This window comes from Eptesicus fuscus, chromosome 13 (assembly GCF_027574615.1).
Source record: "Eptesicus fuscus isolate TK198812 chromosome 13, DD_ASM_mEF_20220401, whole genome shotgun sequence".
Lineage (NCBI taxonomy): Eukaryota > Metazoa > Chordata > Mammalia > Chiroptera > Vespertilionidae > Eptesicus > Eptesicus fuscus.
This window is the reverse complement of record NC_072485.1, coordinates 41,377,473-41,398,507: the sequence shown is the minus strand read 5'-3', so window position 1 is coordinate 41,398,507 and position 21,035 is coordinate 41,377,473. Positions and strand designations below refer to the sequence as shown.

The 21,035-nt window shown below is 55.0% G+C and overlaps 1 protein-coding gene and 1 long non-coding RNA gene across 3 annotated transcripts in view; one reads left to right on the top strand and one right to left on the bottom strand.

The window, feature by feature from the left end:
* Positions 1-12,451, bottom strand: part of STARD10 (StAR related lipid transfer domain containing 10) — a 29,008-nt gene extending 16,557 nt beyond the window's left edge. Inside the window, exons 1-2 of one of the 2 annotated variants that reach the window (XM_008149943.3) lie at positions 12,369-12,451; positions 8,596-8,906 (exon numbers count right to left, since the gene is read on the bottom strand). In XM_008149943.3, the coding sequence (XP_008148165.1) occupies positions 8,596-8,802 (207 nt within the window). In that variant the 5' untranslated portion in view covers positions 8,803-8,906; positions 12,369-12,451. Of the gene's footprint in view, positions 1-8,595; positions 8,907-9,275; positions 9,469-12,368 lie in introns of those variants that run through there. The other variant, XM_054725042.1, reaches the window with a different exon arrangement.
* LOC129151142 (uncharacterized) lies at positions 8,844-13,790 on the top strand. Its single transcript, XR_008557915.1, has 3 exons — positions 8,844-8,931; positions 9,763-9,854; positions 13,729-13,790. It is a non-coding gene; the product is annotated as an uncharacterized LOC129151142 (long non-coding RNA).
* The last annotated feature ends 7,245 nt before the right edge of the window (positions 13,791-21,035 follow it).

The window sequence follows — 21,035 nt, the reverse complement described above, 5'->3', positions numbered from 1 at the left end:
GTCACTGTCTCCATCAGTCTCCCACTAGGACTTGAGAGCAGGGCCTGAGTCTGATCCATCTCTGGTCCCCAGCAGCAGCATCGTGGTTGACAGAGTAAGTGGGAGGCATGAGAAGTTTGTTGAATGAAATAAATAATTGGGACAGGAAAAAAAAAAATGAGGAAAAGAGACAAGTAGCAACAGTAAGGCAGGCTCAGTAACCATCTGAGACAGGAATAGGAAACACACCCTAAGGGGAGACTCTAAGACCTAGAGTTAGGCCCAGAGGCCAGGCCAGGAGGCTGGATGGAGGCAGGGAAGGAAAACCATGGCAGAGTCGGAGCTGAGCAGGGGGCAGGAGGCGCCAGGAGACAGCTGAGGAGACATAATTGGATCAGAGACAACTCTGCTGCAGTGAGGGGGAGTGACTCACACACACAGAGTAACACCAGACACAGAAACATGCATACAGTTTCACACTCAGAGGCACACACACACCCTTAAAGGCGCATCCACATGCATTCAATAAGGACGTGCAGTCACCCACAATCCAGCTCCATGCAGAAGGCGCACGCATAGAAGGCCAGACAACCCCCAACAGATTATGCTGTCCTCAAAACACACAACCACCACCCGGTATCCTATTTACTTATTTGCTTGCTTCTATTTTGCTTATCTCCCCCTCAAGATATAAACCCAAGACAGCAGGGCCTAATCTGTCTGGTTTACCACTAAATTCCTGGATATAGCCCTAACTGGTTTGGCCCAGTGTATAGAGCATCGGCCTGTGGACTGAAGGGTCCCAGGTTCGATTCTGGTCAAGGGCATGTACCTTGGTTGCGGACACATCCCCTGTAGGGGATGTGCAGGAGGCAGCTGATCGATGTTTCTAACTCTCTATCCCTCTCCCTTCCTCTCTGTAAAAAATCAATAAAATATATATTTAAAAAAAATTCCTGGATATAACACAAAACTTGGCATATAGGATGTGCTCAATAAACATGTGTTGAATGACTGAATATCAGAGACACACAAAGGAACACCATCCCCTCTGGCTGCCTAGCCTCTGCCTTAAGAGTCATCACCTCCCTGGCCTAGTACCAGGTCCCAGGCAATCTGAAACGGTCCAAAGACAGAGAGGGGACTCCAGGAGATGGTAGAGGGGAACCTCTGGGAACCAGGGGAAGATGCAGGATGAGATGAAATGGCCTGGACACTGCATGGGTATTCACTCCCCCTAATTCCCCGGTATGGGGGCAGGGCTGGGGGTGCACACTGTGCAGGCATTGTTCACCTGCCCCAGAACATAAGGGCTCTAAAGACATCAGAGGTAGCAAGTACCTGCCTCCAGGGGAGAGGCAGGGAGGCAACAGGCTATAGCCACAGAGAACTGCTCCAGCTGCCCTGTGTCACCTGCCCCAGGCTCTCTTTAATGACAAGTAAGAGGAGCCTGCATTTGGCGTGGGACCTACCACTAACTTCTGGGCTTGCTACTTTCTTCCACTGCCTGTGTTTCTGAAACTCCAGGGGCCAGCCCAAGCACGCCGAGGAGGTAAGGGGAGGCACCTGGTCTGAGCATTCTTCCTCCCACCTGTTGCTGGAGCATTCTAATCTTCCCAGGTCAGAGGTCATGGCTCAATAGGGTTTCTATCCCTGTCTATCTCGGTGGCACCTGGCGCACAGGCCTGTGGCCACGGGTCCCTCGGGAACTGGCTAGTGCGACCCAGGGAGGTCCCCGATCCCTGAAGAGTGCCAGGTGTGTGGGGTCATGGTGCCTGGGGCCTGGCTCCAGGTGGCCTAGCCAGGCGTGGGGACGCAGGGGAAGAAATAAAACCCATCTGTCTCCAGGACTCCCTCCTTTCTCTCATCTCCTGAAACTTTAAAGACTCTCGACTGGAAACTGAGCTGGGGCTCGGACTCGTTAAAGTTTAAAAGCCAGAGCCTGGGGAGCTGGGCGTGGAGGGCAGAGAGCCAGCTTGGGAGCTGGGGACTCTTTTAATCCCAGGGACACACTAACTGGAGGCACCCACTCCACCCTACCCTACCCCACTCCCACTCACAGGTTCCTTATCCTCAGGGCAGGCACCAAGGGGGCTGCACATCCACACCCCAACCTGAACAACACTCCACAATTGGCACATTGCAAAGGGTTATTCTGTAATCACCATGTCCCATTCACTATCCATACAACCCCTTGCTCCATTCCTCACAGTCCCTCCTTTACTGCAGGCCTCAGCACTTCAGTCCAGACAATATAGCAAAAGCCTCCTCCTACCATCCGCATTATCTAAAACCCTCCCCTGGCACCTCAAGACCTCCAGGACCCAAGTCCTAGGGCCTTTAGTCTAGCTCCCTAAACACCTCCAGCCCCCTGAGCTCCAAGCCCCACACTGAACACCTACAGTTCTAACGCACTGCCCTGCCCCCAGGCCTTTGCACAGCGGTTCCTCCACAAGGACAGCTCCCAACACTATCAAACTTATATGCCTCATGCTCTACCCAGTTCAAAAGGGATCGCCTAAGCCAGTGGTCGGCTAGCTCATTAGTCAACAGAGCCAAGTATCAACAGTACAACGATTGAAATTTCTTTTGAGAGCCAAATTTTTTTAAAATTAAACATCTTCTGCCCTGACCGGTTTGGCTCACTGAATAGAGCGTCGGCCTGCGGACTAAAGGGTCCCAGGTTCGATTCCGGTCAAGAGCATGTACCTTGGTTGCGGGCGCATCCCCAGTTGGGGTGTGCAGGAGGCAGCTGATCGATGTTTCTCTCTCATCGATGTTTCTGGCTCTCTGTCCCTCTCCCTTCCTCTCTGTGAAAAAGCAATAAAATATATATTTTAAAAAACAAAACAAAACAAAACAAAAAAAACTTCTTCTAATGCCACTTTTTCAAAATAGACTCGCCCACGCTGTGGTATTTTGTGGAAGAGCCACACTCAAGGGGCTAAAGAGCCGCATGTGGCTCGCGAGCCGCAGGTTGCCGACCACGGACCTAAGCATTCCTCCTCTGTGAAGCCTTCCCTGGCCTCCAAGGCTGGTTCAGAGTCTCCCTCCAGGTCTCCACAGCTCCTGTAACAAGTGTCTGTCTCAGCATCCAGCTGGGAGCTCCTTGAGTGCAGGGTTCAAGTTTAATTCCCCTCTCTGTCCCCAGCCTCAGCACAGGGCCAGGCAGAGAGGCTATCAGGGAACGACCACTAAACGTGTGGGTGAATGAATCAAGTGCCTGAGACAGGCAGGGCAGCACTACCATCCACATTTGACAGATGCGGAAGCTAAAGCCCAGGCAGGGACAGCAATCCACCTATGGCCACTCTGGACTATACTCTCTCACCTACAGCCTCAGGCCAGCCCCGGCACCTCCTCCAGGAAGCCTTCCCTAAAGCCTCCAGCCACTTCTGACCATTCCCTTCTCTGAGCTCCCCCACCGGCAGGTTGACAAGGCCTTAGTTATCTGCCCTTACTCCATGTCCAGACCCCTACCACCATGGCCTAAGACCAGCACAGCCTCTACAAACCACCTTCCCAGCAACTTCCTGTAGAAATGGGGAAACGGAGCCCCAGAGGGGACAAAGGCCCACCCTGCACCTGAACTCACCCAATCCAAAGCCCTAAAACCAGATTAACTTCCACCCCTGCCTCCACAGATAAGAAAACTGACTCTAGCCCTGACCGGTTTGGCTCAGTGGATAGAGCGTCGGCCTGCGGACTGAAAGGTCCCAGGTTCGATTCCGGTCAAGGGCATGTACCTTGGTTGCAGGCACATCCCCGGTAGGAGGTGTGCAGGAGGCGGCTGATCAATGTTTCTCTCTCATTGATGTTTCTAACTCTCTTATCCCTCTCCCTTCCTATCTGTAAAAAAAATCAATAAAATATATTTAAAAAGAAAAGAAAACTGACTCTAAAAGGTGAAATGACCCCAAGGTCACATAGCAAGGACTGGCCTCTTGCCCAACTGGACCCCCTCCAGGGTGCCCTCCCACAATGAGACAGCACAGCGAGACCCAAGTCAGCAGAGAGAGGTAAGTTGTAAGTAGCCATGGAGTCCTGGAGACACTCGGGCCCAAGGGAGCAGGAAGATCTCAGCCTTAGAGGTCTCAGCCTTGAGCCCAAGGACCTGTGTTCTAATCCTGCTTCCACCACTTCCCGTTGGGCCTTACACAAGTAAGTTCCTGCTCTGAGCCTCAGTTTCTACATCTGCTCGGATAGGCTTAGTAAGACTCATGCCACAGGACAGTTGCGAAGACACAGTGGAAAGACAAAACACCTGGCCCTGCCCTGCCCCACCTTCCCCGTGACCTTCTGAGTCCCTCAGACTGTCGAGAGTGAAAAGAGCCCTTGGAGATCCCTGAGATGACCCCCTGAGCCCTCGTTTCAAAGGCGGGGAGAATGAGGTGCTGAGAGGGGACGGGCCTGAGCACTGGCTGGAGAGCTTGGAACCCAGGGAGGGGAGGCGGAGGGCTGCGGTGTGGAAGCAGGTGGACAGTGAGATAGGGCAGTGAGGGGCCACTGGAGCTTTCCCCAAAGGGAAAGGGGAGGAGCCATAGGGCAGGAAGTCAGAGAAGACAGGTCCCCACTGCCACCGCCCAGCTTCCTGTGGCAACAGGAACCTCAGGTTCTCAGCAACACTCCCCGCAAGAGATCTCCCTGCCTTGCTCCAGCCACCAAGCCCCTCAAGGCCCCTTCCCATCCAGCCCACCCCTGCCTCAGTGGTCTGCCTGTGAACATCTGTCCCATGAGTAGACAGGGGTCACCTGGAATTGTCAATCCTCTCTCCACCTGGGTCTGGAAACCTCTGCGGACATGGGCCAGGTCTCTTCCTCTGCCTCTCACATGGCTAGCCAAGCACCAGGCTGGGCACACAGCAGCACTGGAGAACCTAAGCACATGAGCATGCAGGGCAGGGCTGCGCAGGCCGTGCCATCTCCTGCTTTCTGTCCCCCGTTCCTTATTCTGTCCCCATGGGCCCAGCACAAGCACTGAGTTCAGAGGCTCTTGGAGCCAAGACAGCTCCATGGCACAGATAGAGAAACAGCCCGGAGAGGGCCAGGACTGTGTTCACATCACACACACCGAGGAGGGCACCACGGCCAAGAGCACCCAGCCTCTTGCCCAGCTGGCACTGCCTGCACGACTGACAGACCTCCTGGGTTCCCGTTTCTCACATCACTATAGCAGCCACAGGGGAGCCTGGCCTGGACACTGAGAGCCCTGGGTTCAGGTTCCAAGCTGCCCTCTGCCTTGGACCAGAAATGCATGTTCAGTATCTGCCTCTGGGACGGGACATCTCCTCTCAGGAGGCAGTGTCTGCCTCCTCTCCAGTACCCAGGGCATAATGCAGGCCTGGGGCCAGGCTGGGCTGGAGGCCAGGAGGGAGGGAAAGGGTGGAGGTGGCCTCCAGCAGCCCCTTCCCTTTGTCCTGGCACCAAATGCTGGGCCCAGTGCCACAGTGGCTATCAGGGACCTCTGGACACAGAGGCGGGAGAAGATAAGTCAGGGGGAAGGGAGACGAGGCGGAGAAAATCAATCAGGTAGACAGATAGGCGGATCCGGATCCACACCCCCACCCTGTGATCACAAGCACAGGGCATGTCCAGGGGGCAGCAGCTCTTTCCTAAAGGGGGCAGGCCCAGAAGGCTAGGGCAGGAGTGGGGGAGGGGGAAGTTCAACAAACACCTGTGATTGAGTTCCAGCCTCCAGGAGTGATCCAATCATCCCTGGGACTGTGGCTTCAGACCTGCTGTGTGACCTTAATACGCCACACCCCTTTCTGGCCTCAGCTTTTCTTGCATCAAAGGAGAATGGGATGATGAGAACACTGTGTCCTTCAAAGAGTTGTTTTTTTTTTTTTTTTTCATCTTTACCTGAGGATATGTGTTTATCGATTTTTAGAGAGGGAGAAACATCGATGTGAGAAACATCCATCGGTTGCCTCCCATTCACATCCTTACCGGGGATTGAACTCGAAATCTAGGTATGTACCCTGACCAGGAATCGAACCCGCAACCTTTTGGTGTACAGAACAATGCTCCAACCAACTGAGCCACCAAGGCATCAAAGAGTTGTTGATGGGGTCAAAAGCCATAACACTGACTAAGATGTGAGCCCAAGTGGAGAGGGGCAGAGACTCTAGAGCCAGGCTGGCCTGGGTTTCACTCAGCTGCCCTCTGACCTTAGGCAAGTAATAGCACTGTTCTCAGCCTCAGTTTCTTTGTTTGTAGCATGGAGATAAGCCTACTACTGCCCAAGGCTAGCCTGAGGGTAAATCAGATGATGGAGAAATATGCTTGGTTCAAAGCAGGGGCTCTTAGAAATGGCATTCCTGAAATTTTGGGAGTGGGCAGCTCAGAGGCCTCCACCCATCCATCTCCCAGAGCTCCACCTGACTGTGCTGAAGGGACCAGGAGTGGGGTACAGGATGCCTATAATCAAGACCCCAGACTGCTCCCTGGGCCCCAGCTCTGCTCACCTACTATCCCCAACCTTCACTCCACTGGAGGGAGCAGACCTAGAGGGCAGCAATAAGGAGAAAAATCAGACAGAGAGGGCGAGGCTGGGAGGCTAGAAATCTAGGTTCCAAGCTCCACTCTGTTGGCACTTGGCTGGGTGACCCCGGGCTGGCCCCTGTCCCTCTCTGGGCCTCAGTGTCCTCGTTAGCATCTCAGTGAGGGGGGCGGGGGGGAGTATGAACTAGGGATTGCCAGGAGCCCTCTGGCACTTCCAATATCTGCTTAGTCTGAGAGGGAAGAAGGGACAGGGTCCTGGCTGCCAGGGAGAGTGTATGCCTTAACCACAGCCCACAAGCCCAGTTTTTCCAAGTCCCTTCCACTCCCAAGGAAGACTACCAGACCAGACAAGTCTGATGTGGCCACAAGAGGTCTGTTGTAGCAGTCTGGCCCCCAGACCCACCACCCCCAGTCCTGGACGGGACTGGTTTATCCATTAACCAAGCCAGATGGAGGAGGCAGCTCCACCCTGTTGACAGAGGATGGGCGTACTAGCCTCCGTTCAGATCTTTCCCTTCCTTCCCTCTGGAGAGCCAGCCTAGTGGGGGAGCTACACTTCCCCACCCCACTGTGCAGCCATCCTTCAGCCTCTCCCAGGTCACTGTCAGGAGAACAAACTTGTTCTCAAAACAACCTTGTTCACCTTTCATTCAGTGTGTTCCTCCCTTTCTTCCTTCCATCCTTCATTCAGCCAACCTCCCTGCTCTGCCTGTGCTGGGTGCAGGGGACACAAACTGGGTTGGGACCTATCCCCTGTCTTCAGTGAACACCAAGCTTGGACATACCAGCGGCCCTCCCCTTCCCTGCACCCCAGGCTCAGACACAGGTCAGGCCCCCAGGGAAGCCCCCTAGCCCACCGTCCTCAGGTCTGGGCAGAGTCCCAGAGGGGGAGACACACGGGAACTCCGAGAGAAAACGAAAGTCAGATAAGGCAGGATGCAGAGAGTGATAGAGGGCAGAGAGGGTGAGCCAGAAGGCCACACGGGAACAGATGGGCAACGCTGTACATGACTAAGACAAAGGGAAGCAGAAAGGTTCAGGGCCAGAGACGGAATGTCAGACATCTCTGGCTCTGGTGTGAGGCCACGGTGCCTGAGCTAAGTCTGAGAGCAGGGCCCAGGCAAGGGGGTGGGGGCAGAGTGGGGGGAGGGCAGGAGGCCCTCTGAGTCCAGTGCCCTGATCCACCAACCCTTGCAACAGGAATCCACATCTTCACAGTTCCAGAAGGACAGCAGAAGGAGAAGGCAAGAGAGAAGGAAGGGAGGGGAGAGGGCACAGCCTACTGCCAGGAGCCCACTGAAGGGAGCCCTACCCCCCTGGAAATGCGGCACTCACACAATGCCAGATGTGCTAGGGGTAGCGACTGATGCCTCTAGACCAGAGTCTTCACCAGCCTAGGCCCCCAAGGGAGATGAGCTCATGGGGTCCCACACCCTTAGCCTGCCCTGACAAGGCAAAGAAAGAAGAATCATGGGGCTATAATGAATGGGGTTGATGGCTGTCAAGGGGTTGATGTGCCCTGCCTCTTCTTGCCTCCCTCGGCCCCCTCCTCTCCCAACCCACCAACCAGCTTGGCCCTGCGTAAGGCAGGGACATCCACGCCCTGCCTCTGAGATCTGCCAGCCACAACCCCGAGTCCCTGCAGCAGACTCAGGGAGCAGCCAGGGACAGAAGGGGGAAGAGCAGGGCACCAGGCAGGAAGGGATCAGATCCCTGGCACCCAAGTGTGCAGAGAGCGGGAAAGAGACCCAGCTCAGGCTGAGAGGACCAGGAATTAGGAAGAGAAGGACTCCGTCTCCCACCTTGAATGAGTCACATCAGTTAGGAGGGGAAGGCTTGTGGGGGCAGAAGGGTCCCTGAGGGAGATCACCTCCCTGGGGCAGGCAGGGGCATGCAGAAGAAGCCTGGGTTCTGGCAGAGTGAGCCAGACTCACACACCTTCTCCAGGCCTCAGTTGGCCCATCTGTGTAATGGGGCTTGCAGAACAAACTGTGCCTCTACCTAGTTCCTGGCAAGAGACTGGCATGCCCAACCAGGTGTCTGTGGCTGTGCGGGAGCCCCAGGAGACCCCTGTCCCAGGTAGTGAGGCTGCAGGTGCGGTACCCAACCCTACCTTGATCTTGTGCAGGGTCCGATCCATCTCCACAGCCTGCACCCACACAGACACACCGGCCTTGCTGTAGGTCAGGTTCCAGCCCGCCTCGGCCTCACACTCTGACCGGAAGCTGCGGAAGTCCTGGTCGTCGGGCACCTGGACGCTGTCGCGGCCCAGGACTGGCCGCGGCCCCTGGGGCTCTGTCGAGGCCGCAGACTTCTCCATGGAGAGGCCCAGGGCCCTGGTCCTCGTCTGGCTCTCCTGGGTCCTCCGCGGAGGCTCCGACAACGTCGACGCGGCTGCAGATGCTGACGCCACCTTCCTGGGACCTGCAAGACCGGTTTGGGGACCGGAGTCAGTGCGCTGGGGGCGCGGGTGGGGCTGTCCGGGGTCCTGGGCGGGTGCAGAGTTCGAGGGAGGCAGGGGCCGGCCCCTGGGGAGGTCCATCGGCCTGGGGCAGTCACGGGGCATACCCAAGGGGCGCCCCAGACCTCCCTGAGGCGGGGAGTGGGGGCTGCGTGTCCGGGGTGGGGGGCGCGCGAGAGCCCGAGGGGTCCCCGGGAGGCCGGGACCCGAAGTGCGGAGAGTCGGGCGGTGTCCGCGCAGAGCTGGCCGGACCCGCTCAACTCACTCGGGCAGCGGCGCCGGCACGGGGAGAGCGCGGGGCGCGGGGCGGGCGCCGCCGGGCCGCCGCTCACCTGTGCCCACTGCTCCGCCGGGGCCGCCGGGCCGGGGTGCGAGCGCCGCCGCCGCCGCCGCCGCCGCGCTGCCGCTGCCCCTGCCCCGGCGACCGGGCCGCGCGGGGGCTCTGAGGGGAAGGGCAGTGGGTCCCACGGCTGGGCCGCCCCGCGCCCCCGCCCCGCGCGCCCTGCCGCCCTCCCTCCGGGCTAGACTGGGGGCTCGGGGGCACCGCTCGCCTGGGCTCGGTATTTTCCAGGCTGCGGAGGGACCGCGGACCGGCTCCCGGCCCCGCCCCGCCCCGCCCGCAGGGTCCTAGCGCCCGCCCCGCCCGGCCGGGAAGGGACCTGGCCCGGGAGGGACCAGTCTCCAGGCAGCGCTTGGGGACCAGGCGGGGAGAGGCCAAGATAGAGTGGGCTCTGATAGGAGGGGCGAGCGATTGCTAGAATAGTAATTCTGGAAGTTAACTGTGAACCCCTTCTCTCCACCCCCCTCCCGCACTCACAGGTACACCCCTCTGCAACAACCTACTCACACACACAGGCACGCTGACCCCAGAGCCCAGAGACACCTCCAAACGACACCCCAAGGACCCAAAGGTGGGCACGCACACCCTACCACAATCAAGAGCAACTCAGAGTTGCCCGCCGCTTGCATCCCTGACCAACCACCAGCCGCAGGGTTCACAGGCTGGCAGGACTTGGGCAAAATCTCCACTCCCAGCTGGGAGCTGTAACACGGCTCCCCCGCCCCAGCCCCAGACTCCGGCTCTTATCCATCACCACCCGCTCTGAGCACCCCTGTGTGTGTCCACCCATCTCCCGTGGACTAGACTTGGCTCTCAAAAGCATCTGGCTCCAGAGCACTGGGGCTCCCTGTCCCTTCCTAAGCAGAGCTGGCCATGCTGCAGAGCCGCGGGGAGATACATCCACCAGCACTCCAACCACCCCTTCCAGCCACCTTCCCTCTGGGTCCTGGTGCAGCTCTGCCTCCGGTTGCTCTGTGTGCACTGAGGCCAATAGTTCAACTTCCCTGAGGCCAGGCCAGCATGTGTGGCAGAGGGCCCAAGGCTGAACATTCTCTGACCCCGGGGACTGGCCCTTGACCACAGAGTAGGAGGGAGGGCCCGTGGTGAGTTCCCCTGGTGGGCAGCTAACAGGGTCCACAAGTGCCCACTACGTGCCCAGTGTTGCACAGTGAGTACATGGGCATCTTGTCCAAAACCCAGGTCTCAACCTCCTCCCATCCCAGGGTTCCTTCCTCTGCTCTGGCTTCCCTATCCTCCCTGGGCCTTCGTTTCCTATCTGTAAAATGCGGGAATCAGAATGCATAACCTCCTAGCCTCAGCAGCCTAGAGCTCTGGGATGGAACAGCTTCTCCTAAAGTCAATAGAGAAAGATGAGGAATTGTCACTGTGGGTTCACAAATGTAGTCCTGACATGCTTAGGACTTTGAGATTTTTAAAAAAGTATTATTATTATTATTGTTGTTGTTGTTATTTAATCCTCACCTGAGGATATTCATATGCTGTCTCAAGCATCCCCACGCAGCAGAGAAAAGGGTCCTGTCTGCTCAAGGGCAGAGAGTGAGCCCAGAAAGGCTGGGAGGGGGCACCCGGGGGAGGAGCCTGAAAAGAAGTCCCAGGACTCAGCCACCCCTGCTTCCCATAGCCTGGCAGTGAGGAATGATTACCCAGAGTGCTCTGGGTCTCACATGTGCCCCTCACACAGAGAGAAACTGAGGCCCCTAGAGGCACAGGGACGTTCCTGAATCACTCAGCAAGTCAGAGCCCATATGGGGACCAGGTCTGTGAATGGGGCCCGGGGGGTCATTTGGAGAAAGTCACACCAGACTCTGCTTACTGCTCCCTGAAAGGCAGTGGAGCAGGGGCGGGGCCCTTGCCTGGAGTCACCCAAGATCTGGTCCCTAACATTCCCTTCAACTCCCCCACTGGGTTGAACTAATACCTTAGACCAGTGGTGGGCAAACTGCGGCTCGCGAGCCACATGCGGCTCTTTGGCCCCTTGAGTGTTCTAATGCCACTTCTTCAAATTAGACTCACCCAGGCCGAAAACCGACTTCTGCGCATGGGCCACGAAGTTTCAATCGCACGGTACGTGCGCGCCCGCACGTGGTATTTTGTGGAAGAGCCACACTCAATGGGCCAAAGAGCCACATGTGGCTCGCGAGGCGCAGTTTGCCAACCACTGCCTTAGACTACTGTCATTTGGCCCCAGCTCCTCGCTGTACAGATAGAGAAACAAAGGCCCAGCCCAGCCAGAAGGGACAAAGTAGAGATAAGAATCTTGGTCTCTAGCCCTAACTGGTTTGGCTCAGTGGATAGAGCGTTGGCCTGTGGACTGAAGGGTCCCAGGTTCGATTCCAGTCAAGGGCATGTACCTTGGTTGTGGACACATCCCCAGTAGGGGTGTGCAGGAGGCAGCTGATCGATGTTTCTCTCTCATCGATGTTTCTAACTCTCTAGCCCTCTCCCTTCCTCTCTGTAAAAATCAATTATATATATATATGAATCTTGGTCTCTACTATCCTATATAATAAAACCCTAATATGTAAATCAGCTGAACTGCAGAACAACCAGTTGCTATGATGCACACTGACCACCAGGGGGCAGATCCTCAACACAGGAGCTGCCCCTGGTGTTCAGTGCGCTCCCACAGGGAGAGCGCCGCTCAGCCAGAAGAAGCCAGCTCGGCTGGCAAGCGCAGCATGGTGCGGTGGCAGCAGCCTCTCCCGCTTCTGTGGCAGCACTAAGGACCCCTCGGGGAATGTCCGCCTGCCGGCTTAGGCCCACTCCATGCTGCAGGTGGACAACCCCCGAGGGGTCCCAGACTGTGAGAGGGTGCAGGCCGGGCTGAGGGACTGCCCCACAGGGCCTCTAGTCAACAATAAAAAGATATATTAAAAAAAATAATCTTGGTCTACCAGCTCTTAACCCAAGACTCTGTTCCTGTTCCCCATTATATGACACCCCTTTTACTACCCTGGGGGTAACCTTGGCACAGTCACCACCCCCCTCTCTGCCTCAAGATTCAGCCCCCACCCTGCCCAGGTCCCAAGTCTTGACTTGCTCCTGGGTACCCCCTCCTACTCACCATCTAGTCAGACATATGGATGGCTGCCTGGATCTCCCTCTGGGACATGAGGAGAAGGCCCCCCCCCCCTGACTCCTCCCCACCCCCACCACCTCCTCAGGGGTAACTGGGCCTGCCAGTTTGGGTGGAGAAATTTTCCAGGTTGCCTAGGGCAACGAGGCAGCATTCTGGGGGCACTGTTCTAGAAGATTGTGCAATGACCTGTGTGATGTCACCAGGAAGTAGCAGAGTAGAGAGGTGGTTCCAGAGGCCCCTCTGAAAGGCCCAGAGCAGAGCACTCTAAGGCCCCCAGGGCTGGCTTGTCCTTGAGGACGACATGTCCTTTACAGTCTGGTGGCCACAGGCTCTGCATCCCAGTCCCTTCTGGAGCCGGATCTAAGTGTTTGCCCAGGGCGGGCCTCCTACCCCTGCTGGGCCTCCCTCAGCAAACAGCCCAAACCCTGCCTTGAGGGAGCACTGCTAGAGCCTGAGAGAGTCACAGAGAGAGATACACAGTCAGTTACCCACATCCTCACTCCTCCTGGTGACGCTGTCACAGCCACAGATCATCACTGATGTCCTGTCACAGTCCCACACAACCACACACCATCTCAGGCTCTTTCTTGTCCGGCCAGCCAAAGGTAGGCTTGCTTAGGCATGCTAGGTTACCCAGAGCACTGAAGTAGAGTCATTAGATAAAGCATCGGACACCTAGTGAATTTTGATTTTCAGATAAGCAAAGAATCCATTTTTAATATACGTATGTCCCAAATATTTGCTAAATCATGCAACCTGATGCCTGAGGCACTGCCACACCCACATCACAAAGCCTTGAAGTGCTGCACAGTTGCTCACCAGTCCCCTCATAGACCTCAGTCCCTTGTGGATAGAAAAAAAAAAAGGGGGGGGGGGTGCCCTAGCCTGTTTGGCTCAGTGGATAGAGTGACCTGTGGACTGAAGGGTCCCGGTTTGATTCCAGTCAAGAGCACATGCCCAGGTTGCGGGCTTGATTGGCAGTAGTGGGCGTGCAGGAGGCAGCCAATCAATAATTCTCTCTCGTTATTGATGTTTCTATCTCTCTCTCCCTCCCCTCTCACTTCCTCTTGAAAAAAAAAAAAAAGGTAGGGAGGGGAGTGCTATGGAAAGTAACCTCACAGGGTGATCTGATCATAAATTCCTAACTGGGCAGGTCATGGTGGGTAGTCATGCCCAGGCCTATAACTTCTTTAGTGAAAGGTGTTAAGCAAGCCCTGTCCATTGTTCTTGTGCATCTAGGTTAACACACCGCTGAAATGCCAGAAGTAATCCCCCTCTGAGGAGGATTACCTTGCTTTCTCTCATCTTCATGTAATCTTCCTTACTTCCCTCCTTAATTTCAAAGGCACAAAAGAAACTGCAAAGCTGTCCCTCTCTAGATCTCAGATCTTGCTTTCCGGCAATTGTCATCATTTTGGGCTCAAATAAACTCATAAAAATTCTCTATAGGCTTGGACATTTCTTATATTGACACTTGGGAAGGCCCCAACTCCTTCAGCACGGCTCTCAGAGGAACTTCTCCTTCAGGAACAATAATGGCCTACGGGCTTTGCAGGTGGACCCCCACCCCTCCTACTATCCAAAGGGTGACCCTAAATGCTCCTCCAAGACCCTTCTACCCCCTTAGGGTGGAAACTGTTCTGAGTCAGGGTGCTGAGGGCCCAGCCTTGAGATTAAAAAAATAAGAAACCATAAGAAGGAAGTTGTGTGGGCTGCCAGGAAAGGGGCCTGGTCTGTCCCGTTGCTGGCGTCCTGGCCCTGGTTGAAGGGCCAGGCAACCTCATCCTTCTGAGGGGAGGGCCTAGAGTCAGGCAGATGGATCAGGGACATGTGACAGGAAACTCCATGGCTTTCAGAAGGCTGCATTGACCCAGCAATCGAACTGCCCAATAAACATCAGCAGCAGGGAGACCCAGTCTTGCGGGAAGGGACATGGGGGTTCATCTGGGCCTGAGAACCTCCCAAAGGGGGAGTCTCCATGGTTCTGCTGGGGGCCTTGCCCAAGGTAGCCTGTTTTTCTGTCAAATGGTGATGCTCAAGATGCCGCCCCACTGGGCTGAGGCAGGTAGGAGGTCTCTTTAATTATAAAGTCCTGCACTGGTGGTGGTGGGGTTATTATTAGACTAGAGGCCCGGTGCATGAAATTTGTGCAAGGGGGGGAGGGCCCTCAGCCCAGCCTGCACCCTCTCCAACCTGGGACCCCTCAGGGGGTGTCCGACTGCCAGTTTAGGCCCGATCCCTGTGGGACATCACTCTCATAATCCGGGACTACTGGCTCCCAACTGCTTGCTTGCCTGCCTGCCTGCCTGAATGCCCCTAACCGCTTCTGCCTGCCAGCCTGATCACCCCCTAACCACTCCCCTGTCAGCCTGATCAATGCCTAACTGCTCCCCTGCCGGACCAATTGCCCCCAACTGCCCTCCCCTGGCAGCCCGGTCAACTTTCAACTGCCCTCCCCTGCCAGCCCAGTCGCCCCCAACTGCCCTCCCCTACAGGCCCAGTCCCCCCCAATTGCACTCCCCTACAGGCCCAGTCCCCTCCAATTGCCCTCCCCTGCAGGCCCGGTCCCCCCCAATTGCCCTCCCCTGCAGGCCTGGTCCCCCCCAACTGCCCTCCCTCCCCTGCAGGCCTGGTCCCCCCCAATTGCCCTCCCCTGCAGGCCTGGTCCCCCCCAATTGCCCTCCCCTGCAGGTCTGGTCACCCCCCAACTGCCTTCCCCTGCTGGCCTGGTCACCCCTAACTGCCCTCCCCTGCAGGCCTGGTCTCCCCCAACTGCCCTCCATCCCCTGCAGGCCCGGTCGCCCCCAATTGCCCTCCCCTGTAGGCTTGGTCCCCCCGAACTGCCCTCCCTTGCTGGCCTGGTCACCCACAACTGCCCTCCCTTGCCGGCCTGGTCACCCACAACTGCCCTCCCTTGCCAGCCATCTTGTGGTGGCCATCTTGTGACCACATGGGGGCAGCCATCTTGTGACCACATGGGGATGGCCATCTTGTGACCACATGGGGGGCGGTCATCTTGTGCGAGGGCTTGATGGTCAATTTGCATATTACCTTTTTATTATATAGGATTCCTCCTTCCCCCTCAGCCCGGTTGCCTGGGCAGTAGGACCCTGCAGGCCCAGAGGGCAGCTCCCAGGACTCTAGCATTAGGGACTGGAGGGCATGGGGTGGGGGAAGGATGGGACAGATGTGGTGAAATCCCTTCTCAGCAGTCTAGCATAATGGCTAAGAGGTTGGCCAGAGAGACAAACTGTCTGGGTAGAACCTCTTACTGTGTGATCTAGAACAATTTACTGAATCTCTCTGTGTCTCAGTTTTCCCATTTCTAAAACAGGTAGACTAGTGTGGATTTACATCATTGCAACAGGGATGAAGTGAGTTCATGCACATGTGGTGTTCAGGCCCTGACTGGCACACAATGAGTGCTCAGTAAATGCCACAGCTGTTATCAGCTCTTTTCTTTTTTAAATGTGTTTTCTTTAAAAAAAAAAAATTGATTGATTTGAGAGAGACATCGACTTGTTGTTCCACTTATTTATGCATTCATTATTAGATTCTTTTTAAAAAAATATATTTTTTTATTGATTTCAGAGAGGAAGGGAGAGGGAGAGAGAGATAGAACCATCTCATCATTGATCGGCTGCCTCCTGCACGCCCCACACTAGGGATCGAGTCCACAACCCGGGCTTGTGTTCTTGACCAGAATTGAACCTGTTTCAGTCCACAGGTTGACACTCTATCCACTGAGCCAAACCAGCTAGGGCTCATTAGTTGATTCTTGTATGTACCCTTACCAGTGGTCAAACCCGAAACCTTTGTATATCAGAATTACGCTCTAACCAACTAAGCTACCTATCAGCTCTTGTCTCCTGAGCCCCTTATTCCTGTCTGGCATTGTTGTTGGGTTGTGCCACCATATTAGTAATCTTTAAACTTCCATTAATTTTCATGTATTCTCCCCAACATATCCTCTGACATAAGCAGGTTGAACTTGTCAAGAGAAGACAGCAATTCCAAGCTGGCTAGCTAAGCCTGCCGCCAGGAACCAGATAAGAAACCCAAGGACCACAACTAAGAAACCGGTTTGCTCCAGAAAGATCCAAGATGGATTCTGAAACCCCTTTCCAAAGGACCGTTTGAGGAAATTTCATTAGCATGCTAAAAAATCACACCCAGGGGTGGAGATTTAACATTAAAATGAGATGTGATATATGGCTAGGCATGTTCCAAGCATGTTTGGGGACAGCGCATGCTCCCTTGGAAATCTGGGAACTCCGTTGTTTCAGAAATCTCTGCCCCTGAGACTTCCTAACTCCCCCTCAGACCCTTTAAGACTTTCATAAGTCCCCAGAATCAGGAAGAAGGCATCATTAGAGCACAAGATCATCCTACTCCATTCCTGGGCCAAAGAATAAAGTTTCTGATCTGCTTTACTGAACACGGTTTTGGTCTATTTGGTGTGAGCAACAATGGGCAGAATGACCATGATTTCAAGTCCTTGACCCACAGGGATTGGTGACAACATCTGTGTCCAAGGCATGGCCTCTTTCCTATGTCTCTGATGCTCGACCTGAAGGCAGTACCTCCCTCTTCTCCTGAACTGGAGGAAACAAAACAGCCTGGGTTCACCCTGGCCAGTGTGGCTCAGGTGGTTGGGCATAGTCCTGTGCACTGAAAGGTTGCCAGAGTGATTGGTCAGGGCACATGCCCGGGTTTCAGACTCAATCCCCAGTAGGGGGCGTGCAGGAGGCAGCTGATCAATGATTGTCTCTCATCATTGATGTTTCTCTCCCTTCGTCTCTCTGAAATCAATAAAAAAATATATATTAAAAAACAACAACAACAACAAAAAAAGCCTGGGTTCACCTGGAGCCTGGGGGTTGAACAAAAAGCAGAGGAGGGCACTGTGACATGTTGTCCCCCTCCTTTACCCCCAATTCCAAACAGTTGTCAAAGGCCTGAGTCCCCTTTAAGAATTCTACACTCAGTGGCTCCTTGCATCCCCAGAGCACCCTCCTCAATGTCTGACAACTGGTTGCTAGGACAGCAGCAGGACACCGGGAGCTTGGCCATGCCCAGGCAGTGGGCTAGACAGGACTGAAATGTCCATACTCCAGAGGCTGGTTCACAGCTGGTATGAGGAAGGTTCGATAGGGGCTCTGAGAATGGGGCTAAAAGCTCTGCCCTAGGCCAGGGTTCATTCTGGGGCAAAGCCCACCACCTGGAATGGGCCTAAGCCAGGCTCCACTTTCCACAGGGCACGTGTTGGAAACCTCAGAGCTGGTGTATTAAGAATATGCAGATTATGGCCTGTTGAATGAGGGAACACAAGCCACCCACACTGGCGTCAGAGCTCCCACTTTGGAGAAGTGAAAACCCAGGGGCCCTTTTGATTGAAGGCCCAGTTTCAATACATTAACACTAAGGAAGTAGTCACAAGATTTATTACTTACAGATCCCAGACGTGAGGGAGCACAGTGAGGGGGAGGGAGGAAGGGCCGTTCTCTGTCCCAGGTCACGAGGGAGCAAGAGATAAAGAACCAGATAGCAAGAAGCACCCATTATCTATGAGGTGGTTGAAGCAAAGGCACTAATTTTTTCACAGGTTCAACTCTGAGTGGTCATTTAAAAATGTGCGTGGGAAAAGCAAGACAGGAACTTGTGGCAGGATCCTAAGCTCCAGGCCCTTATTTAAATGTCCAGACTCTGGGTGTGAGCAGGGTTGACATACTGTCAAATGCCTAGGCGGCAACACAAAATGACTGTTTTCTCATCACAAGGCACTGAGGTGCAGGCACCGCCTGCCAGCCACTGCCCCCTGCCCCGAGGCTCTGGGTCAGCAGCATCTCCACAGGGTTCCCCAGGGGAGGCTGCCTCCTTCAGCACCTTCTAAATTTAGGGCTCGGGCTCTGTGACTCATTCTTGAATCTGCTTTGCTCCCTCCTCCAGGATTGTGCTCCCACGGTATTTTCATCCTCTGCGGCCTCAGACGGATTAATAAGGCCCTAGAAATCCTGCAGCAGCCACCACACCCCAGTCCCCCACTCTCCCAACCCACCCCCACCCCCGCCCTGGATCCCTCAGGTCAGCTCTGGGCTTCTCTCTGACCAGATCTGTCTGCCTCCCTTTACCTTTCCAAACACTCACCTCCACCCTGCCACTCCCCAGCCAGAACCTACCCAGGGGGCCATATTGGGGGCTGACTCCCAGCAGGACTGTGGTGGCAGTGCGGAAGGAGAGAGGGAGCCAAGACCTGCCTCCCCCAAATTAGTTGCCAGGTAGAGTCTCACTCCCACCTTGGAGGCTCTTGGCGAGTTCTTGGCCTCTCTAGGTTTCTCTTTCCTCCTCTCTAAATAAGGGGTTTGAACCAGACCTCCATCACGGAGGTTTGGGCCGCAGTTGAAATGAGCACTGAGCCAGATCTCCACCTTCAAACAGGGTGGGGCAGGGGCAGGATATCTGACATTAGGCCCTGTATCCTGTCTAGGCTCCCCCCCTAGCCCTCCTCCCCTTTTGCTCTGGGGACACAGGCCAAGCCCCTGCCAGTAGCCTTTTTTTAAAAAATTCTTCATTGTTGAAAGTATTACATACGTCTCCTTTTTCCCCCATTGAACTCTCCCAGCCCACTCCCGCCCCCCAGCACAGGCCCTAACCCCCCTATTGTCTGTGTCCGTTAGTTATGCTTATATGTATGCATACAAGTCCTTTGGTTGATCTCTCACCCCTCCTCCCCCCGCCCTTCCCCTGCCTTCCCTCTGAGGTTTGATGGTCTGGTCCATGCTTCTGTCTCTGGATCTATTTTTGTAATCAGTTTATGTTGGCAGCCTTTTTTTTTTTTTTTTTTTCTTTACTTCTGCCCTGCCTGGAGGAAGGGTTGTGGATGACCCACACCCTGAAGGGGCTGGGAAGAGTATAGGGTCTGGTCCTGGTCTGACTGACCGGGGCTGTAATGACCAGCTTAACTCTAGACCTCAGGTTGTGGGGAAGGGAATCATGCTGCATGAGGAGGTGTAGACAGTGTAAACACTTGAGGTGCCGGTTCCCTGCCAGGTTACCGGTGCTAGAGGGTGCAATGGGGATGTGGGTTTCCCCCTTGACCCCAGACACATAGGCTCTCAGGGCACGGAGTGTAGGTGTCTGAGAGATGAGCATACCTGGGCTGCAGCATCTCTGCCCCTGCTTGGCTCCTGAAGAACTTTGTCTGCAGCTAGCCTCCACCCCGTGTTCATCAGTAACAACGGTGGCTAATGTTCACTGAGCTTGTAACATGTGCCTGGTGCTGTTGTATGCACTTAACACGTCTTAACTTCTTTAATTCACAGTTATACCTCGAGACAGCCCTGGATAAGGTTTCCTACCCCTCACCAACCCCCCCCCCCACCCCCTGCCCAGGACACTCTACAGACATTTCAATATTCAGAGAAGGGTAGTGACTGACACGAGGCCACAGCGTTAAGTCACTGGGAAGGCTGGTTATGAGCCAGGTTTGACTACAATCTTGGCTTCTGCTTGCTACCCCAAGGTGGCTCTGCCCCGAGTATACATTAGAGACTCTATAAATGTTTGATGAAGATGTTTGATCGCTGCCATGTAATGGAAAGAACCCTATCCTAGTTCAGTTGTACCCCCAACAACTGAACTTAAGAGAGTCCTTTCCTCCTTTAGCCTCAGTTCCCCCCCTCCCCCCAATGAAAACAGAGATTAGTGAAGACCCACAGAATTAGATACTTGGATGTGAGGAGGATCTTGGATTTCCATTTCTGCAAACACTTGCCTTTCATGACTTGCCGGAGGAGGAGGCCCCTTCTGCAACCAGACCTCAGGGTCTCCCAGCCCCTCCCCCCACCTACCTCCAGAACCTCTAAGTGCACTCCAGAGAGGAACACCTAGGTATAGCCCAGCTCTACCACTTCAGAGACAGAGAAAAGTTCACTTCCCTGCTGGGCATCTGCCTGATCCTGGGGGTGGTATGGTGTGTCCATGGTGCCACCTGGCTATTCCACCTGCCTGGGAGAGTGGTTCCTACAGCCTCAGTTCAATGTGCATCACTTTCTCTCCTCATGACTCAAGCCAGCCCGGGTATCAACTTCAGCCGCTGCTGGCCCCTCCTGGCGCCACCTGAGTGCCCAGTTCCTCCCATGTTCAGAAATAGAGCCCAGTACCCTCCTATTCCTCTCCACTCAGAGTCTGACCCCTTAGAACTACCCCCACATCTGTCCCACCTGGGCTCTTTCCCTTACCTGGGCCACTATCCTGAGAAGCAGGGTCTGTACAGATCCAGCTACACTGTTCTCTTTCTCCAGGATTCTCCAGATCTTTCTTAGTTTCCTGCTTCTTGTAGCCAGCTCAACAGAGCAGGGCCCTCTTCCATTAGACTTAGGTTGGGTAGAAGGATTGGAACTAGAGTCTCCTCCAGGCCCTCAGAGTAGTCTGTGTCTCTAAAACCGTATTCAACAATAACACTCATCCTTGGTGCAGGGAAAGGCTCCAGGACCAAAGGCAGGAGGGCTGGGCTGTAGCCCTTGCTCACAGACTGCTGAGACCTGTAGGGCAAGCTCCTGCCCCTTTGAGGCCCTCGGTTTTGCAATTTGTAGGAAGAGGAAATGGGCCCCTCAATCAGCAATCACCTGACTAATAATCTTTTGCCTTTAT